The sequence below is a fragment of the Poeciliopsis prolifica genome, unplaced genomic scaffold (genome assembly GCF_027474105.1).
Source record: "Poeciliopsis prolifica strain line A6 unplaced genomic scaffold, Auburn_PproV2 SCAFFOLD033, whole genome shotgun sequence".
NCBI lineage: Eukaryota > Metazoa > Chordata > Actinopteri > Cyprinodontiformes > Poeciliidae > Poeciliopsis > Poeciliopsis prolifica.
The window spans coordinates 1,236,233-1,257,756 of record NW_026562408.1 but is presented as its reverse complement, the minus strand read 5'-3'; the positions used below and the strand labels follow the sequence as shown (position 1 = coordinate 1,257,756).

The window sequence follows — 21,524 nt, the reverse complement described above, 5'->3', positions numbered from 1 at the left end:
CCCTCCCTAATGTGACATGACAAAAAGTGCTGCCAGCTCTGTATGTGTGCATCTGTTTTTTAAAGTTGTGCTGACATGCAACCAAAAATAACCAGAGCTCTAACTTTCTTTTTTTGAACATCTACTGTGGAAGGAGCGATTTTAAAAGGTTTTATGTGAGCAACTAGAAACAGGAGAAAACTTCTCCAAACTCCCGATTCAAAACTGGCAAACAAGAGCTTTAAATGTTCAAATCCAAATTAAAGCACAGATGTGCAGCTTCTACCCATCTGGTTGTGTTTGAAAATGTGTTTGTAAAATCTGAATAATCTAAGTTTGGTACATGAAAATAAAAAACAGCTTAAATAAAAACAAAAGCTGTTGCTTATTTAGGCACCATTTAAAATTGTTTAAAACTTAAAATATTTTTTATACAACCTTTGACTTATTGGGTGAGGGAACATTTCTAATAAAAAATTACAAAGTTTTACTTACAGAATTCTGTGAAAAGTAACTGAATAAAAGCATGGAGGTGAATATGCATGTTTTATTTGAGTGTGAACCTTTTTTAGCCATTTAGTGTCTGAATGCAAACCAGCAAGTCACGGTTATTAACAGCTTTAATATCCAACTTCAAAGTGTCATTTCTACCAGGTAAGATCTGAAACTGACCTTTTATTAACAAGAAAAAGAAAAACTCATGCAGGAACAACTGAGAGAAATAAGAAATAAAACTTATCCAACACCAAACAAACTTCATAAACTGCAGGATGAACCCAGATCATGTTCTATTCTTCATCAATCCCAACCTATTAATCCCAATGAAGGTCAGTTTGAGTCAGTCGAGTCGTTTCGGTTTTGCAGCCGGAGCTCAGAGTGAGCAGACTGACCTCTGAAGAAGCAGTCTTTGCTGTGCACCACGTAGATCCGCCTCCTCTCCAGGCAGGCCGTGCGGTAAACCTCGCAGTGGTTCTCGTAAAACCTGCCGTCCGAGCCGCACACGGGCACAAAGGAGGGCCGGCATTTTTCCTGGCACACGCACTCGGCGCGCCCGCTTTCCGCCATCAGCACACACTGCCGGCCTCTTCCGCAGTTGGTCCTGTGACACGGGTCTTCCTCTGCATCAGAATGAGCTGCAGGAAACAGAAAGTACAAGATTTTACTGCTTCCTGCAGGAAATTACAAATTTCTAACTAAAAATAACTAAAAATCATCCAAAAAATGCAGGTGTATTGTAATCATAAATGGACCCGTTGTAGCGTGACATCACATTGTAGGGCAAAAAGCTGCTCACTAACTCTAGCTAGCATTGGTTTAGCTACCAAGTTATCAACATAAAGCGCTAAATCTTAAGATTTAAAACAAAAGGGATGCAGATCTTGATATTAATAGTCGACACTATGACAACTCAATAACACGGTCAGGAAAAGGTCTTAATTAAGAAGGAAAACAGCGAAGGAGAGAGAAGTAGCTCAGTTGTGCTAGCTTGACTATGAAGATCGTAACATGTAGATGTGCTTCAGAATTTGATGTGTTTTGGTACAAAATAAAAAATAAAGTCGACCTAAACATCAACTCTGACAGATCATCAGCAGATATTTAAATTAACTAATCAACCATCGCTTAGCTAATAGCAGTGTTAGCTAATCTACCACTGGTGTGTTAGCTTAGCTAGTTGCAGAGGTAGCTAATCTTTCAGAGCGATTAACAATCATAAAATAATCATCTAGAAAACATAAAACTGCTCTCTGTGTGGGAAATGTTTTATTGGTGTTGAATCCTGACAGGTCATGTGGACAACACAACTTGAAGACTGATACAGAGAAGAAAGGTGGTTCTGAGTCATTTAACAGTTTTCTGTGGTATTTTCCCTTTGCTGCCCTGCCTGGTATTAAAAACAGCTTCATCTGTTTCGTTTTGACGGTTTTACTGCAGCAGCGCCGCTACGGACGGGAAGGAAAACAATCTTATTTCTTCGCTCCAGCGTTGTGCTTATGTGGGAAATTTCCAAATAACAACATCCAGTTATAAAATGTAAAGAAATCAATAATTTAAGTCGTCTTGACGAAAAGTTAAATGTTTCCATCAGTAAAAGAAGGAAATCAGATCAGATTTATACCTTGAGCACCAGAAATAGCAAAGTATAAACTGGCGTCATTCACCTCCGACAGCGTCGTGTTAACAAGGAAATACTTTTTTAACCACTGCTTACCAACTGTTAGGTGTCTGTATCGACACCTCTCTGCACTCATTTTCACATTCAAATGTGAAAACTATGATATTCATGCAGGAGCAGCTTCTGCTGGAGCTAAAATGTAAGCAAATGTCACAAAGCTGCTTGTTGGACAGAAACCAAAGTTTAAATGTGTGTGAAACGCCGTTTCCAACCAGCAGGACAAACTAACATTGTTTTACCATTTTAAATGAAATATAGGAATCAACGATCAATAAACTTCATGTTTAACACTGGAACTGGAAAACATTTCAAATATACACAATAAATAAACAGAAATGAATTATGAAGTCTCCCAGTTGAGACCAAACAACCAGACTGAAAACTTTTTTGGGTTAAAATAAGAATGTCTAGTTTTCATTTGTCATATTAGTAATTAATTGATTTATTGATTATTGTGACAGTTCTGCTCTATATTTTCTCAATGTCTTCAAAAAGTACATTTATTCTCAGTAATTCAGTCAAATGAAATTAAAACTCATTGAATCCACATGATTGTTTATTTCTGTTCACTGCTTATAATGAAGATGATCATTTCAGTTACTTTTATGTTATTTGTAACATTCCATAACTTTCCTATATTCTAATTTGATTATTTTATATTTTTTTCAAAATGTTATCATTTAATTAATATTTATACCAATTAAGTAAGTTTTACTACAGAAATGCTTTTGTACTAGAAAGTGTCCAGAAATATTCCTTCTCCATCAGATTTGTAAAAATTATTTTGAATCAACTAAAGTTTATTTTTGGCGGGAAATGAGACGGGTTGATATGAAAATATAAAATAACATAAAAGAAGAACAAAATCTTCCTTCTCAGTAATCAATAACATAGTTTGTTGATGAGCTCCACGTTGGGTTTGAAGCTCGTCTTTAAAAATGCATATCTGGAAATTAACAAGATAAAAAAACTTTAAAACATGATGGAGACGCTGCAGAGAAACCTCAGATTGTGCCTGGGTTTGTGTTTCTGATCATACAGACGAGTTTCTTCTGTCACAGTTATTAAACTGCTCTTCAAATTGTTGTAAAACATCAAAAAGAGCCAAAAATACATCAGTCCAGAGGCCTGTAATAAGGATCCAGTCCTCTGAAACCTGCTATTTGAGATAAAATAAAACTGAAGCAGCGAAGTCAAAGCCCTGCTGGGTTTCATGTATTTCCTTTTAAAAATTTAAAGCTCTTCTTTCTGTCATTTTATTCTTTTACCTTTTGATGTTAACAAGCTTCACTTTTTAGGAATCCAGGCCAAACATAAAGGAGATGGATGGAGCTGCTGGCTGCAGCAAACAAATCGCACAACATGAAATGTTGAGAGTGGAGCAGAAAGCACACGGGACATAAAATGCTTCAGATAACCAAAACAAAGAAGTGTGCAGCTAAATCTGATGCTGCTGCTCGTAACGTTTCATTGTGGTTGAAAGACGACAGTAAAAGGAATAAACATCCTCCCAGCTTCGTCCCGTCCTCCGCGCTATCGTCCCTCTGTGAAATAAGGCTAAGAAGCTAAATATTGGCTTAGCGCGCAGAAAGCTCAGGCTGTGCTCTTATAATCAAACTGCTGAAAACAGAAATTGAATTTGCCTCAAGTAGAATCATATCTCCGCTCTCAGCATATTAAATAACAGAGATCATGCACCGCTGTCGGAGGACAATAGTTTAGTAATTGCATGGAGGCGATTTCAGGGTTCAGAGGTCAACGGCAGCACACACACATTTCACACACCTGACCTGTCCTTCTGTCTGCAGGGGGCCTGAAGGTACCGAAATATTCACTCAGGTTGGTGCTACAGTAAAACAACCTTCAATGTATTCGTCTTATTCTAGGTGAACAAGAAGTGCAGAAAGAAAAACAGCAATGAAATTGCAAAACTTGAACGTTTATCCTTCTGAGGGTTAGGGTAGGTCCAGATGATCTGGAGAAACTCAACAATGAAACTGCAGGCAATGCACTATAAACACGTGATCAGAAAAACTACAGGAAGATTTTCTCAAACAAAGTTTGCTAAAACGTAAATGTTTGGTGGTGAGGTAACACTGAATACAGTAAAGCACGGCGGTGGCAGTATTGTGCTGCTGGAAACATTCAGCTCGATGAATTTGAACAGATAACGAACTCAACGATTCTTTCTGCTTTTTTGATCTAGTAAAGCCTCAACAGGATGACAGAATCTAAAATATTCATATTTTGTTTCATTTATTGTCTACAAACTGTTGAACTGCAAAACCACAAAATCTAGAAACTAAATCAGCAACATGAGCCTGATTGGATTTGATTGATGAAAAAGTTCTCATCCTATTGGCAGATTATTTCACGTCAGTCAGTTTTGTCGTGTTTTCAGGTGAATCAGGTATTTATAGAAACTGGACCAATTGGACTTGGTAAGACTTTGTGTTTTTTCAGCGTAAATATAAAGATTCAGTCAAACTGTTTGAATCAGGAAAACCTTCAAAACCATCCAGCAAATGAAACTTTTATTTTATTGTATGTTACTTATATGAATTATTATTTTGTTCCTTAAAATACCAACATTTCCACTGAACTTTATGTTTTGTATATACTTTTTAAATCCTAAATGATCATTTTTAGCCAATCCTTTTTTACTCTCCTCTTTCCTCCTCTGCTAATATTACACCATTCATAAACGTTGGAAAAGTGATTTAGCAGTAAAATCGATAATCCCAGAGCGAGAAGGCCCACAGGAACGCCCAGCCTGACCCAACATGGCCGCTCTTTGTCATAATTAAGTGTAGGAAATGAGAGGAAGCCGTGGTTTGGGGTTGTGCCAGGTTCGTGCTCCGATGGGAAGGCGAGGCGGACGCTGTGCGTAAGACGGGCTCAGCTCCGTTTTATCCAGTTGGCTAATTGTTCTGCGCGTCTCTGCAAGGCATCTGTGGGAAATGCAAAGCAGCCGCGCTCCCTCGCCCACCTCGCCGCTCATGTCAAGGTCAGGGACGATTACAAGATCGTTTGTATTCTCCAAGCACGAGAGATTAAACGCTTAGCAACAACCGTCCGGCGGCAGCAGCCCGCTTCGTCTTCCTCTCGGCGTCTTCGTCACGTCGGAGAATCAACATGAGCAGCAGCAAAACGGCATAAAAGCTGCATTTACAATACAAAGCTGCCTGACATTTAGCTGAGTCTTTCATCTGCTTTGTCTCTGCTGTTTGCAGCTTGTTTAAGAGGCAGAAAGTGGCGTCTGATAATCCTCCCTGTCTAAGCTGCTGGCACAATGTGGTTAATGGATGAGGCGCAGAACGGGCCAGGACAAAGCCAGGCTGACCAACCGGGTCCAGTCCAGAACACCTGTCACTCTAATGGCGTCATTTCTATTCTGGCCCCCTCAGCAGGCTGAGTGCGTCCACTCTCTGGGCTCTTCCAGTGTAAATCTGCAGATTTTCAATGAGAAAACAAAACTCCAGCCGCACTTTTCAGAAATAAGTAAAATTCTGCTGTGAAGCTTGAAACCAAAACGTTCTCCAGCTGAACAGAAACTCAACTTATTAAAGAGGAACAATCTAGAGTTATAGATCTAGAGTCAACACACAGCTTCAGTTATTCCAGCTGGAAACTGGAGATCAGGCTGACCTCTGACCTCTGACCTGAGCCTCCATAACCACATAAAGCCAGTTCCACAGTGGACCTTCTGCCAGCTGCAGAACATTTCCAGAACCAGAGACTAAAGTCTCTGATCAGAGAAACTTTGATTCCTGCAGCAGAACAAACCGACAGACCAGAACCTGCAGCTGGAGTTCTGACTAGGAAGATGGAGACACCGCCGGTTCTACACCGCCCGGCTCCACATCGCCCGGTTCCACACCGCCCGGCTCCACATCGCCCGGTTCCACATCGCCCGGTTCCACATCGCCCGGTTCCACACAACCCGGTTCTACACCGCCGGTTCCTCACCGCCCGGCTCCACACCGCCCGGTTCCACACCGCCCGGTTCTACACCGCCCGGCTCCACACCGCCCGGCTCCACACAGACAGACATTTTCCTGAACGTGAGTCGAGGTTTGATCAGTTAAACATTTCGTCTGAGCAGAAGTTTGTCTGAGTGACAAGGCGGCAGCCATTCAGCAGCGACTGACATTTTTCACAATACTTTCCTTTTTCAGCTCCTTTCCCAAGTAGATGAAAGCGCAAGAGGCCCAGCATGTCTGATTCTGCAGGGAGAAGCCACAATGCAGAGCCTCAGCTCTGCATTGTGGGAAGCAAATGAGTCCAGAGTGAGGTGTACAATGTGTCTCCACGCCCTTCGGCGAAACCACACAGACCACAGGGAAGGAGGAAGACTAAGAATGTCACTTTTCTCTTGAAGCAAATTCCTCAATCCGTTTAATAAAGTTAAGCTATTGCATAAGTACCTGAGGCTAAGGTCTGCATTTAACATTTAAAGACAATCACCAAGAACAGGATTTATGTTGTAGCTAATCCAGCCTCACAGTTTGCAGCAGCTGATATATTTTCCTGGGAGACGTAAGAATGCCAGTGAGCATCCCACTAATTAGACTGGAGAACATTCACCCTGCTGATGTGGGACTCTGCCTGCAGCAGGGCTGTATTATTCATCTCTCCAAGCGAAGAAACGCGACACGATTCGGTCACAAATCTTTCAGGACGATTTACAACATGTTTCTGTTCCTATTTGAGATTTCACCCAAATGATCTGAATTCAACAAAAACAGTGGATTTATCATTTTACTAGCTTTTTTTCAAACTAAAGGAAGGACAGACAGACGCTGGATGTGTTTCTCCACCTGAGCAGAGCCCAGGGACGTCTGCAGATCGGACAGATGATTCTATTTGCCCTGTAGCAGCTGTAGATAATTAAATATTGAGACACACTGTCAAACACCGTCTTCCCCGTGCTGCTCAGTTGGACAAAGCGCTCCTGACAAGCACACACCGCTGGAATATCAATGGACACCTGCATCCCTTGGTGCCAGGTAAGATATGCTGCAGCGTTCATGCACAGATAAGGACCAACTTATTTTTGCTGCATTGTACCAAAGAATTTTATTTCTCTGTGTAAAACGAGAGATGGAGAAGGAATATGAATTAGGATTCAGGGTGTCTTTATCGGCCTGACATGATAAATTGACCCAGAAGTTATTGCAATAAATATTGTTCTCTTGAGATGCTTTTCAAGTCATATAATGGCAGGATCATTGTTATAGTGACTAACATGGACTTGCTCTATTTAGTATAGAGACGCTATTGCTTCAGCTAAAATGAGCTCAAGGGCAGCTGTCCTGCAGTTTTTCGATGTGCCACAGGTACAAAACACAGGAATGAAAGGGTTTAATTACCTCCTCCTTGTGTAGTGTATTCAGGTGTGGTGCAGCAGAGGCTAATCAAAAAGTTGCAGGACACCGGCCCTCGAGGACTAGATGTTGACACCCCTGACCTACACTAGCATGTCGACCTACACCAGCATGTTGACCTACACTAGCATGTTGACCTACACCAGCATGTTGACCTACACTAGTATGTTGACCTACTAGCATGTTGACCTACTAGCATGTTGACCTACTAGCATGTCGACCTACTAGCATGTCGACCTACATTAGCATGTCAATGTACTAGCATGTCGACTTACACTAGCATGTCGACCTACACTAGCATGTTGACCTACTAGCATGTTGACCTACTAGCATGTCGACCTACTAGCATGTTGACCTACACTAGCATGTTGACCTGCATTAGCATGTTGACCTATACTAGCATGTTGACCTACATTAGCATGTTTACCTACTAGCATGTTGACCTACTAGCATGTCGACCTACTAGCATGTCGACCTATACTGGCATGTCGACCTATACTAGCATGTCAACCTACTAGCATGTCGACCTACACTAGCATGTTGACCTACTAGCATGTCGACCTACACTAGCATGTTGACCTACACTGACATGTTGACCTACTAGCATGTCGACCTATACTAGCATGTCAACCTACACTAGCATGTCGACCTACACCAGCATGCTGACCTACACCAGCATGCTGACCTACACCAGCATGTTGACCTACTAGCATGTTGACCTACTAGCATGTTGACCTACACTAGCATGTTGACCTACTAGCATGTTGACCTACACTAGCATGTCAACCTACACCAGCATGTCGACCTACTAGCATGTCGAGCTACACCAGCATGTCGACCTACACTAGCATGTTGACCTACACCAGCATGTTGACCTACACTAGCATGTTAACCTACTAGCATGTTGACCTACATTAGCATGTTGACCTACTAGCATGGTGACCTACACTAGCATGTCGACCTACACCAGCATATCGACCTACCAGCATGTCGACCAACACTAGCATGTTGACCTACATTAGCATGTCGACCTATACTAGCATGTTGACCTACTAGCATGTTGACCTACACTAGCATGTTGACCTACTAGCATGGTGACCTACTAGCATGTTGACCTACTAGCATGGTGACCTACACTAGCATGTCAATCTACACTAGCATGTTGACCTACACTACCATGTTGACCTACTAGCCTGGTGACCTACACTAGCATGTTGACCTACTAGCATGTTGACCTACTAGCATGTTGACCTACACTAGCATGTTGACCTACTAGCATGTGACCTACACTAGCACCTACACTAGCATGTTGACCTACACTAGCATGTTGACCTACTAGCCTGGTGACCTACACTAGCATGTTGACCTACTAGCATGACCTACTAGCATGTTGACCTAAGCATGTTGACCTACTAGCATGTTGACCTACTAGCATGTTGACCTACTAGCTTTTTGACCTACACTAGCATGTTGACCTACTAGCATGCTGGCCTCACTAAGACTCCTACTATCTGCAAGTGGGTTCAGATGTTAGCAGCTGTCTGGCTCCCCTGGCAGCAGGTGGAGGTGCCTGATGGAGCCGTCAGCCGACATATCTTCAGGCACACAGACTGATTGCTGTATTCGGGAAATGATGGCCATCACAACCGTTCAGCCCAGGAACTTACTTATGATCCTTGCATCCAGCGCTAATCAATTACATGTTTAAGTTATATGGGCAGAGCGGAAACTGCAGCACCGGGATCTGGAAAGGCCTCATAAGCAGCAGCCGAGGCCAGCTGCTCTTTACATTTTCCTTCATTTGCATCTTCCCCGATCAATAATCCCAGGACGGCGAGTCAAACATCAGGACGAGAGAAAAGTGGAGTCAGCACATCTTAACATGAGACCCGACAAGAACAATCAATCAGCCTGGAAAACTTTATGTATCTGTGTTAATTGATCTTAGGCTGTGTTCTTGCATTGGTATTATTATGCCATTAACATTATATTCCATAAAAATGATCAAAACTATGATGCTATCATTTATCGCAATAAATTCTGGTAAATTTTATTTTCGTGACAAGCTGACGGCAGAAACTCTCACTGGTTGCCATGGTTACCTGCAATTATCCGTCTGTTTTTGGGTTACTGAAACAGCCAGCAAGTTGTCAGCGTACTGCGACTGTTGATCACATCGGTGACATTAGTGACCCGCTAATGACCCGAACGCATTGCATGCTGGGTAGTGGACAAATGGTGAGAGAAAAAAAGCCCAAACTTTAGGTACAGGAAATTATATCAATATTAAAGTTATTTCATTCGTGGTAAAACCATCAGAGACATGTTGAGTGTTTTCCTAAAACAACATTTCATTAAAAAAACTCAAATTTAGTCTGAAAGGGACAAATAACATACAATCATTTCTTCTCATTTTGTCACAATTAGTGAAAAAATAACATGTGGCTGCAGCCAAGAAGGCAGGAGGAAAACCAAACCAGTTAAAATGAACTGGAAGCAGCCGTTCACTGTGCTGAAATGATTTTATTAGCCTAATTGTAAATAGCTTAAATATTTGGACCAACATATTCTTGCTTGATTTATGCAGGTGACGTGCAGCAGTGATCTCTGACGTCCTCTGATGATCCACTGATAAGATGATTCACAAAAACTAGTTTAATTATAAACCTACAGTCAAGTTTTTAATGTGATTTGGGTAAAAAGTTATGAGCAGATTCTGTCTCTTCTGATTTCTTGGCATCTCCACAGCCTCCCACTTCCTGTTTAGATAATAATCGGCTTCTAGGGAAGAACAACTGTGCTAAACCAAACAGGGCAAGATTAAAGGTTTAGAAAAAGGTGCTAACATTATTAGCTGTTGGCTTCTGATAAATAAAATTAGAGCAGTTCAGGGATTAATGACGTTAAATACAACCTTACTGCAAAGATCTTAAAATATCACTTTAAACATCTATTTTTATGAGTGCTGGCTAAATCTGATGCCTTCTTTCCTTTTGTTTATGTTTTCAATTCTCCAACTATAAACTGCTCTTCATGAGTGATGAATTATTGTCATAAATATGTACAAACTTTCATCTTTGTAGAGTCATAACTGATGATTTAAGGATGAACAGGGAAAATATTTGATCCACATAAAACACTAGAAAAAAATCATAAAGCTCCAAATGATTTCTAAGAGGGAAATGCATTTTATTTTTTAGTTCTCTGAGAAAATATGGGCTGATTTTGGATGCAGGTGATAAAATGAGCAGAAGAAGAAAAGCTAAAGTTAAACATGTAGCGGCAGCAGAACCTTGTGTGGGAATGCTAAGCTTTAGCAGCACATGCAAACAGTGAGCAAGTGGCATGTCAAAGCCCGACAGGAATCCCTGTCCCACCTCAGAGGACTGAAAGCCTTCGTCTTCTGGAATAATGAATTTCTGATACAGCCTCAGGAAAACGATGGTAATTAAGTGGGTAGAAAAGCTAAGAAAGAGTAAAAAATTAGCTTCTTGTGAAACTTTGGAAATTGAGGCTTTAAATTAATTTTAACTAGTTAGAATTAAACCCTGAAGGAGGAGAAACTATTGACTTCATCAACGAGTTACATCTGATTAGTTATGAAAAAACAGCAACCAACACTGAGCAACTCCAACAGCAACAAACCAGGAAGATCTGGACCAAAATAAAACGAATTATCTGAGCAAGATTCACAAATTGTGATGGTTAAATCTGCAGCCTTGTGATAAATAAACCTCCTCTGGGACTGTGGTGGAGAAAAGATGGAACATCCCTCTTGTGCTCGTGATCTAAAACTTCAAGGACTGAATAAAAATTTCATCTCTCCGCTTGTCTCCAGATGCACCAGTGAGACAAGAAGGAAAAGCTAAATTCTTGCTCTAGCGTGTAAACAGCTGTTTCTTTTCATGAAAAATGCAGCATTTTCATAGCTGGGGAAGCTCATTGTTCCAACTCGCTGCTCCTCGTCTTTTCATTATCAACATCTTAATCCCATTGATCCATCTTCAGCCTCGTTTTGCTTCCTCCATTTATCTCTGTATTTATACACCTCTCTACAACACATGGAGCATTTCTGCTGACACCACAGCAGCGCCTCCCTCGCTGCGGGACTCTGGGAAAACAGAGGCCGACGAGACGCGATGGCCTTGCTCCTTCAGCAGAGATGACTAATAACCCCTGCAGGGCAGAGGCCTGCAGAGCCGCGGCGCGGAGGTTCCTCTGCTGGGTGGGCTTTGCTGCTGCGCTCCACGCTGACAGCTTTGTGCACAAAGTATTTTATGTCCATTTGGAGGGAGGGAGCCTCCCTGGCAAGAACAGGTTCCTACTAAAGAGTGCTTACTCAGATATTGGAGTTTTACGCCCCTCAAAGAGGACAGGACAGTTTTGCTTCAGTGATTACAGGTTATTTTGACTTTACTTGCATTCTGTGAAAAAATGAGAAGATAAAACTTTATGAGACGGAGTTCCTTCAAGAGAATTTGTCAGTAAAAATATTTGTGCAGCATGAGTTCATTTTTGCAGTACGGAGTCCCATAGCTGTTCCCTCACAATAATCCAGCAAAAATATCGTAATCTATTTAGTTTACAGTCACAAAAGTTGATCTAAAATGACACTTTTAAAGAGAATCAGTGAAAATATGTTGACTCTGATGTGAAGAACTGATTAAAAATGGATTTATCCTGCATGTTTATGTGTTGGTGTGAGGTTGATATGGCCGTGCAGGTTGGAGAGTCAGGGCTCCTTCAAACCATCCAGACTACAACACAAAAACACACAAACTGTCAGACAGACAGGATCATTACAACAAGTCATCAGAAACTTCCTGTTTCTATCTCAGAAGGGATGAAGGAGATGGAGAGCCTGTTTTAAACTTCTGATTTTTCACAAACGAGATAAATGGGAAAACCTTAGAAAGCAGAACGTTTGGTGGCCACCACAGAAGAACATTCAGTACTCATTGATGATGCAGGAATTGTTCAGTGAATTCTCTGTAAAATGGCGCCCCCTAGCAGACCGGAGGATTCTTTCCTTTGGTGTTAGAAGTGTTGCGTTCCCTCAGTTCATGCAGCATCTCTGTTTGTGAGATTTCTCAAGTTTTAAACCTTTTCTTCATGACAGAAATGGACCACAAACCTGTGTGCAAAAGTAGGCGGGGCTTGTGGCTCCAACTCTGATTGGCTGACAGATGATGACAGCAAGAAACAATCTGAATTATGAATATAATCTCACGTTTACATCTGTCACTGCTGACTTAAAACATGAACAAACTTTACCATATTTAACTTGGGCTTTAATGGAAACAACACACTTGAAAAATTTTTTTTTCAACATTATTAGGATATTTACGTACATGGAGACGCGATTCTACAGGGAGCAACTGCAACAGTTTCTCCTCCCGCTGTGGACCAATCAGACAACAGGCCGAATTATTTCTTGCTTTACTTTATGATCGTCCAAACAGCAGCTGGATGCTAAGATTCCCACATCCTGCCGTTTACTTTCTTTCTGCCTCCAGTCCTGGTCCAACAGAAAACCCGACTCCTCTCCACCGGTTTTCCAGTCGAATGCACAACAACAGGAACCCAGACAGACAGTCTGCTGTACTGAGGAGAAGGACAAGCCGAGCCGCCGTGTTCGGTCACACCGACTGCACCCGCTCGTCCTTCCACAAGCACAAACTTTTCATCGTCATCCTCAGAGGAGTTTTCCTCTCGCTCTGACTTCACCTGAGAACAGGTGAGTCTTCTGAAGTGAATGTAAAACATGGCGCTTCGTTTCAGGATGAGGAAGCTGCAGACAAGCTGACGTTTCTCTCACTGTGCCACGTTTTTCTGACGCTGTAATCCAGATGCCACATGTTTGACTCAGTCATGAAAATAGACTGAAAAAACTCACAGGTCAGCAAGATGTTTTGAGTTAAGAATTTCTTAATAATGGAGAAAAAGTTCTTATTGTAATTAAACATTATTTGACTTATAAGAAGGGAAATGTGTTATTACAAGTTAAATAATCAGCAAATGGAAAAAGTATTTTTGTAACATATGAAGGAATTATTGACTTAAACCTTTATATGTTGCTGAAAAGTTTTTTGTAAATCAGTCTTGTCTCATTTCAAGTGATTCTTGGTAAGATTTGTGAGATTCGCAGTGAATTTGCTAAATGTATTGTAAAGAATGGTTTTGTCCTTAGAAAAACTTTTTCTAATCATAATTCATTTATTAATAATGGCTTAATTGTTAATCTTTCAATAAAACACTTAAGGTCAGCATTAGTTCACAGCTTTACTTCACTTTTGATGTTTAATCTTTAATAAAATGCAGGTTTGGGAATCAGTTCCACATTTCACTGGTGACACAAATGAAAGTTTGGGGTTAAATTGGATATAAAGTTTTGCAGTGCATTCTATTTATTTTTCAAACCAAACCACTTTAGAGACCAGGACAGAGAAATGCAGTCCGTGTTTGCAGGAGCTGCAGCTGCTGTTTGTCAACTTGCTTTAAATCTGTTGAATAAATTAACAAGCAGCTTTAAGCGAAATCTGTCTGCAAACAGCCTGAGAACCAAGTCAACAGCCTTTATGTCGCAAAGACCCAAAATAAACTGCTGGAGGTTTAAAAGCTGGCAAACAGCAGAGCAGAGAAACCAAACATGATAATCAAGTCAGAGTAGAAATACGTTTCTCCTCCAGGAAAAGAGTCAAAGCTACTCCAGAATTACGATTATCGATCATTTAATAGTTTAAAATTACATCATCAGACAGACCAAAATATAAAGTTAACTGGAAATGTTGACATTTTAAGGTCAATAATCATATAAGTAACAAAAAATAACAAAAATCATTTTATTTCAATAAAAAAACTTCAGAAACTTTAACAGAAGCTGCAGGTTTGAGTCAGTTTCTGGTTTCTGCTTAAAACATGTTTGATTTTCATTCAGTGGGAAGAAAATCCAGAAATTTTACTAAAATATTTAAAAATATTTTATAATAAAATTACTCAGTAAAAAGTGCAGCGGAGTAAAATTCCCTATCTATTCCCATCACAACGATGGCAGCTCGAATGTTTAAGTTATGATTTGCCTCCAGGAATCCAACAGGCACAACGGAGAAAATAGATCTAGGATGTTTTCTCTTCTTTTTGCAACGTATTTAAATAACAGACGAGACAAAGAGGGCATGGAGCAAATCAAGATATCCAGACAAAAACGTCAACAATGAATAAAAACAAACATCCGGTTCTTCAGTTTCCACAAAATATTTTAAGAGTAAAAAGTGGCAAAGATCAGCAGAAATGTGACCTTTCAATGAAAAACACTAAATAATGCATAATAGTACATTTAGTCTAGTTTATTGAAACTAGACTAAAATTAGCTCACAAGTAAGATATACACGAGTTGAAGTGAATAATTTCTTAATCTGAGGAAAGGTTATTATTTCACTTATAAACTGGGAAAATGCTGTAATTTAATTAGTCTTTAAATTATCCTCATCTTTATTATTGAGGATAATTTGACTTGAAACAAAGTCATATTTTGATGAAAACTTACTTGCAAGTCAGTTTGTAATATTTCCACATATTTAACTAAACTAAAATCACTTGGGGAGGTTTTGTGTTTTTACAGTGTTATGTTTGATTTCATGACGAGAAGTTCAGATGGTTGATTTCTTCCTGGTGTTTTTGTTATTGCAATATTAAACGTAAACATAAATAATTTCAGACTCTTTCTAGGATTTCTGTCCATGTTCATTAACTTTAATTCACATCGTTCAGGTTTTAAGTGCTCAAACAATTTGTATAAATGCATAAAGTGGGAAAATGAATTTGTGAATAATGAAATTTCTGTTGATAATTTATTGCCATTTTCAACATGAATCTGTAAAAAGATCGGAGTCCAGGTGAGTTGGAGCTAAACTTTATTTTTGAACATGGTTTTATACGTTAGACATTTTCAGAAACCTTCACATTTTCTCACTATAGATGTGAATGTTGAGGTTTTTAATGTGATCAACTCAAAGTAACATAATTGGGTCATATTGGTATGTTTTACTTTTTTCAAAAGTTACGTAAAGAGTAAGAATACTTAGTTTCTCTTGACTGAAATATTCCAAAATAACTGATTTTAAACCTGAAGCTCTTATTTTTGTGCGGCTCCACCTCCAATATAAAATCTTGCTTACGTTGGCAGCAAAGTCTCCGGATGTAAAATCCAAATCCACGGTGAGTTCAGAGAATCTCCTCTGGTCTGAAGCCAGAGATTTCTGTATATTCTTGTCCTTAAATCCCTCCGGATGCGTCTCTCTGCTCCTGTTGTCTCTGTTGAAATCCCTCCTCCCTCTGTTCACCGCTCTGTCACCAGACTGGCTCCGGCCCGAGATGAGAAGGGCCAGACAGATGCACACGCTGACCGCTCGCGCTGCTCGTCCCTCAGATGCCTCATTCGCCTCTTTTCCCGTCCGTTTGCTTCAGGTTTCATTCTTTTAAGCTTTTCTTTTCATCCTCCGCTCTGCTGCTCCACTTCTCCAACATCCTACATCAGGGATGTCCAAACTTTTTCCACCTGGGCCAAAACCATTGACTCACAAACCCATGAAAACACTGAAATCAAATAAAGGAGCCTGATATTTATTGCAGATACAAAATTGAAAGGAATTTTCTCTCCACTGTGGAGGAAAAAAAACAAGAAAATTTCCACCAGAAATATATTTTTACAATTAAATTCAGAAATTCCCAAATTCATTTGTAGAAATTTTTTTATATTAAACTAAAAATATATCAATCTTATATACGCTGCAGTCAATTTGTCAGAAAAATGTCTAGTTCTGAGTTTCTTTTGGACTCAATTTAATAAATTTATTCTCAGTAATAAGTATAGTATTTGGGTCACTTCCTCTCAAAACGCTAGCTATGCTTCGCCACATTCAAAAGAGGAAAAAAGCTGATTTGTTTGCAGCAAACTAAAAGTCTCTGGATAAATTGGACATTTTGTTCAAACTTGGTTATGAAAACACAAATACTTTGTGTTCTTACATCTTTCTGTGTAAGAAAATTATGCTGGTAACAAATTTTATCTTGATTACAAATTAAAAATCTCCATCTGCATCTTTGGGTCAAATTTTGATAATTTTTTGATCCAAGGGCACAAATGAGCCCCGACATCTCAGTTTGGACACCCCTGGTTTAGAGGTGGTTAACGTTGAACTGACTGGAGATTTTGTCATTTAGTAAAAATGACAGATACATACATAGATAGGACTATAAAACCACTTGAACATCTGCCAATATTTGGCTAATAATGTTATTTCAAGTTAGTTTTATTATATTTGAGATGTATGGACAATAAAGAAAGTTTAAAGTCCTGCACAACAACTTCAAATTTTAAGTTTATTGGTCTAGTCCCCTAAAAACTTGGTGCTGGGAGGTGAGTTCACAGAAAGGGCAAGATGGGAACACTCAACTTCAATCAGATCACAATCCATAATAGATGGTCATGTAATATCTTATGAGAAGGAGCAATGGAGAAAATTACTTAGGACCAAACACACACACACACACACACACACACACACACACACACACACACACACACACACACACACACATACAATGAACCACAAGTGTAGAAACCAAGCAGAAACAACCATCCAAAAAAACAAAGTGTAATAGAGGGCATTTATCTAATATTTATGCTCAATCTTAATGGAGCTGCTCTTGTTTTTAAGGTTGTCTGAGTGAATGCTCAACACAAACAGAACCACAGAACCCCAAGGCTTCTCCAACGGGATCCACCTCTTGCATCACAAACAGATCTCTCGCTTTGTGTGCAACTTTAAATAAATCAAAACTTAAAAAGGTAGTCACAAGAAAAACATCTGGCACTAAAACCAAACAAACAGTGTTGTAAGGCGACCAGCCAGCTACCGACCTGCTTGGTTTGTGTCCGGATTAGACCGGACCGGGCAGCAGTGCTGGTGAACACTCCTCTCACACTGCCTGCTATTCCTCCCAGAGCCATGGTTTTGTATAAATTGTATGGATCCGCTCATCTGTCTCCCACTTTTGACATCGCCTTTCAGCCAGGTGTGACAAATGGGGGCTCGTCCGGGATGACAATAGCAATGAGAATGACAGGCAGCAACAGCCTTCAGTCAGAGGTGTTTTTAGAGTCACCTCAAGACTGACTGCTACTGTAGATTCTTTCTGATGATTATTTAGTTTATGACATTTAATCTCCTGTTGAGATTTAATTAATTTGGAATCCCAATACACAAATGCTGCAAAACAAACCAAAACATAAACCTTTACCAAATATTTTAGCCCAGTTTCTAATGCAAATATCTTAATACATTTGAAATCAGAGAAAACTAATTAATAGAAACTTTTCAGCTAGAATAGTAGATGTCTGAAGTCAAACAATCCTCAATATTGATGAAAATATTTTAGTTCCATTGGTAGATTTTTTGACTAAAAATATGAGGAAAATATTTTATTTTCTTGTCTTTTCCTGTCAGATTTTTTACAACCCTCTCTTTTTTCTTTCACAAAGTATTCAGAGCCGTTTGGGTTTCCCACAGTGGCTATAAAGTGCATTTCACTCCCATCTATCAAAACTTCAGCTACAGTTAGATTTTAAATAAGTGACATCTGATGTGGTTGTCTTTATGTTAGCATCACTTTAGCTAACTTCTTCAGATTATCTCTGCTTACATTTATTATTTTCAGACTTTGTCAGCAAAGACTCACAGCAAGACTGTATTAGCAGAGAAAGTCATCATATCTTAACACACCGTTGAACCTTTCAGTCTCTGCTGTTCGCCGTCTGTGATACTATGAGTGCTGATGTGGTGCTAAGCCCTGCAGAGCTCCCCAGGGAAGCACTAAAAGCAAACCCTGACCCTGTTGACCATCAATAATTCAGCAGAAATCAGGGTTAGAGTAAGTGCACTGAAAAACAGCACAGTGTTCCTACAGCCAGCTGTCTCCACTATCATAAAGTTTGCATAAGGCTCAGGCTTCTGGTAGCCGTCAGGCAGGACGGATCTTAGCTCCATTACCAGTAAAACAGATGAACAGTAGAGGGAGGCGGACGGGTTAATCACGGACCAGACTGGGCCCGTTCTGAGACCCAGTTGGCCTTTAGAAAAGCACCAACAGAGTGGATGGAGGAGGCGATGTGCAACTGGCTGACCAGCTGGCTGTCCTACTGGGAACTCTGTCAGCCGGGGAAGAACGACGCCAAACTGACAGGCCGGTCTGAGAGCGATGAATAAATGAGGAAGTGGAAGGTTCTAGAATCTATATTTGCTCCTGTTTCAGAGTGAAGATGTCAAAACTATTCCTGTAATACAGAGAGGCTGTAGAAATGATTGGACAGGAAAATATATTAGAAAAAAATTTTTAAATATGAAAGATGTATTGACCATAGTTGGGTAATTTAACATTTGGAAACATTGCATGAAAATGAAAAATGTTTTAAAAGAAACCAGTAGTTTGATAAGTTTTGGTTTTTCAGTTGTATCAAAATAATGATTTTTCACAAAACTGGAAAAAAAATTCTGTATCACAAACCATGAAACGGGCATGCCACATTTCTTTCATTGTCTTATTGCAGGAACAAACTGTGATTTCAATTGAGTTTCCTAATTAATGGAACACCGCAATCGCAAAATTGTGTTTCTGCGTCTACACTCTGCAAATATTGACAAAGTTTTGCACACATTTCTAACAGGAATGTTTAAAGAACCCCTAAAAAAACTAGTGCAACTCATTGTCTTCAGAAGTTGCCTAATAAGCAAACAGGGCCCACCTGAGTGTTGCTCAACCAATTCTGTGTTTCTGTGAAGGTTTCATATGTCAGTTTAAAAACAGCTGTGAACAAACAGAAAACCTGAATAAGAAACTGCAGGCTGGGGCAGAAATGTGGACGAAGACTCAGGACACATCAAGAAGACATTTATATCAAATCACGCTAATATCCATTATAATGGTTAGATTTAATCTGATCGTTATTATCTCTCAAAGCTGATGACCTTCAGTTCTACGAAGTACCAACTTTTTAAGAGTTTTTAATTTCATAAAATGAATTTTAATATGCATCATTCTAAACTCTTTCTGCTTGTTATCAGACAAAACAGGAAAATGACTCAGCATTTTCTGTTTGGCCTTGACATTAAACTTGTAAACAGAGCCAGTAACAATGTGAGCGGTTTAAATCAAACTGGTTTAAGGTTCTGTTGTCATTGGCATTAAACAGGTGAGCAGGATTTGCATTTTTATGGAGTCTCTGGCCTTCCTGTCCTCAGCGCTCTTTAGACGAGGAGAGACAGCAGATAGGATGTTAATTAAGGACCAAAAGAACCACAATAGGAACAATATCAATGGCTGCATTGTTATCCAAGATAGAAATAAATTGAATTATAGTGAAAACTGTGGAGGAAGCAGTGCAGAGGAAAAAAACAAAACAAAACCAGAATAGTTCAATAATTTAAACATTTTACACGTTATGATTTGGGCTGAGGTCACAATTCAAGGTTATTGATAGCAACTAGAATAATGTAGACTTACACTGCATTTACTTGAACAAAAAAAGAAACCACAACACTGACTCTCTTGATCAAGACAAATTATACTCCACCAGAAATATGTTGTTATGAATGAATGAATAATAGTAAAGATTGAGCAAAAACAAATCAATTTTTGATGCTTCATCCTTTTGAAAATCTCAGTTGGAATCATAAAATCATTTCAGGTGCTGAACAATGAAAGGTTTGATTTCATGACAGTAACCAAATAACAGAGTTTAGAGATTAAACTAAACAATAATAAAATATTCAGATTTATAAAAACACCAACAGGAGAAAGTGGAACATTGATTAATTTAGAACGATATCCGGGTTCCCTCAGTGTATCATAAGCCTGGCGGGCCACCAGGCTTAGCATTGTTCATTTATTAGTTTAGTTTTTTAATGATTTAGGCATTAATCTTCAAGTCTTCCAAAAATGCATAACTATCAAATGATATTCTCAAACTTCCTGTCAACTTTAAACATTTTTAAGTGAAAACCCGGCGGGCGGCTGGACGGCTGACCTGGCGCCCGGCGCTCCAGGCTCTGCAACGTTTCTGGAGGAAACACTGAATGCATTTACAAAAATAAACAGGCTGAACATCCTACAAGTAATTTTACATTTGTTGTTTTTCTTTTTCTGAATTTGGGTGTAAATAAAAACATCTCTCTCCAGAGAGCCACACAGAGATAATGCAGCCTGCTGCAGAAACAAAACCACTGCAGCCACAGAACAACAAGGAATCCCACAGGAGGGGTGAAAATGGAGAAAAGGATTACACACATAAACAACACAAAGAGCCACTACAGCATGTCTCCTCTCAACTCCTCTTCCTTGGTGTTTTTTAACACCAATTCTCACCAGTCTCCTCTCTTTCTCTCTCCGCTTCGTTGAAACGCTCTCATGCATGGATAAAGACATTAATTGTTTATTTCTCTTTGTCAGCAGCTGACAACGCCCGAAGAATAAGAGACACGACTCTAATGGAAGTAAGAAATGACTCAGTTGGCTGAATAAATTCACAGTGACATGAAGCTCAGCTGGAATCAGAGCAAAAGAATGATAGGTATTCATTGTTGCTGACAGCGTCTGTAGCCGGAGCAGCAGCAGATAAGGAAAGTTGGCAAGCCAGAATAAAATGGCAAACACTGCCAAACCATGTCAAAGGGTGTTTGAAATTGTATTCTTACTTTGCCAATAAAGATGAAAAAGACTCCACAGTTACCTCATGCATAGACCAAAACGCTGACAACATTTTGAATCAGAAAATGTTCAATATTTTATAAAAAATACATCTTTGCATTTCAGAGTTAGTGCAATAAAAGTAATGAAATGCGATAAAAGTAATTTGTCTCCCTTCTGTTTTGGCTGAACACTAAAACAGAAAATCAGAGTAAATACAAAACACAGCTATATAAACA

At 39.6% G+C, this 21,524-nt stretch overlaps 1 protein-coding gene across 6 annotated transcripts in view; it reads right to left on the bottom strand.

The window, feature by feature from the left end:
- fstl4 (follistatin-like 4) overlaps positions 1 to 21,524 on the bottom strand; it is a 172,837-nt gene that overhangs the window by 107,980 nt on the left and 43,333 nt on the right. For all 6 annotated transcript variants that reach the window (XM_055051381.1, XM_055051380.1, XM_055051383.1 and 3 more), the window contains exon 4: positions 870 to 1,112. In XM_055051381.1, coding sequence (XP_054907356.1) covers positions 870 to 1,112 — 243 coding nt within the window. The remainder of the gene's footprint in view (positions 1 to 869; positions 1,113 to 21,524) is intronic.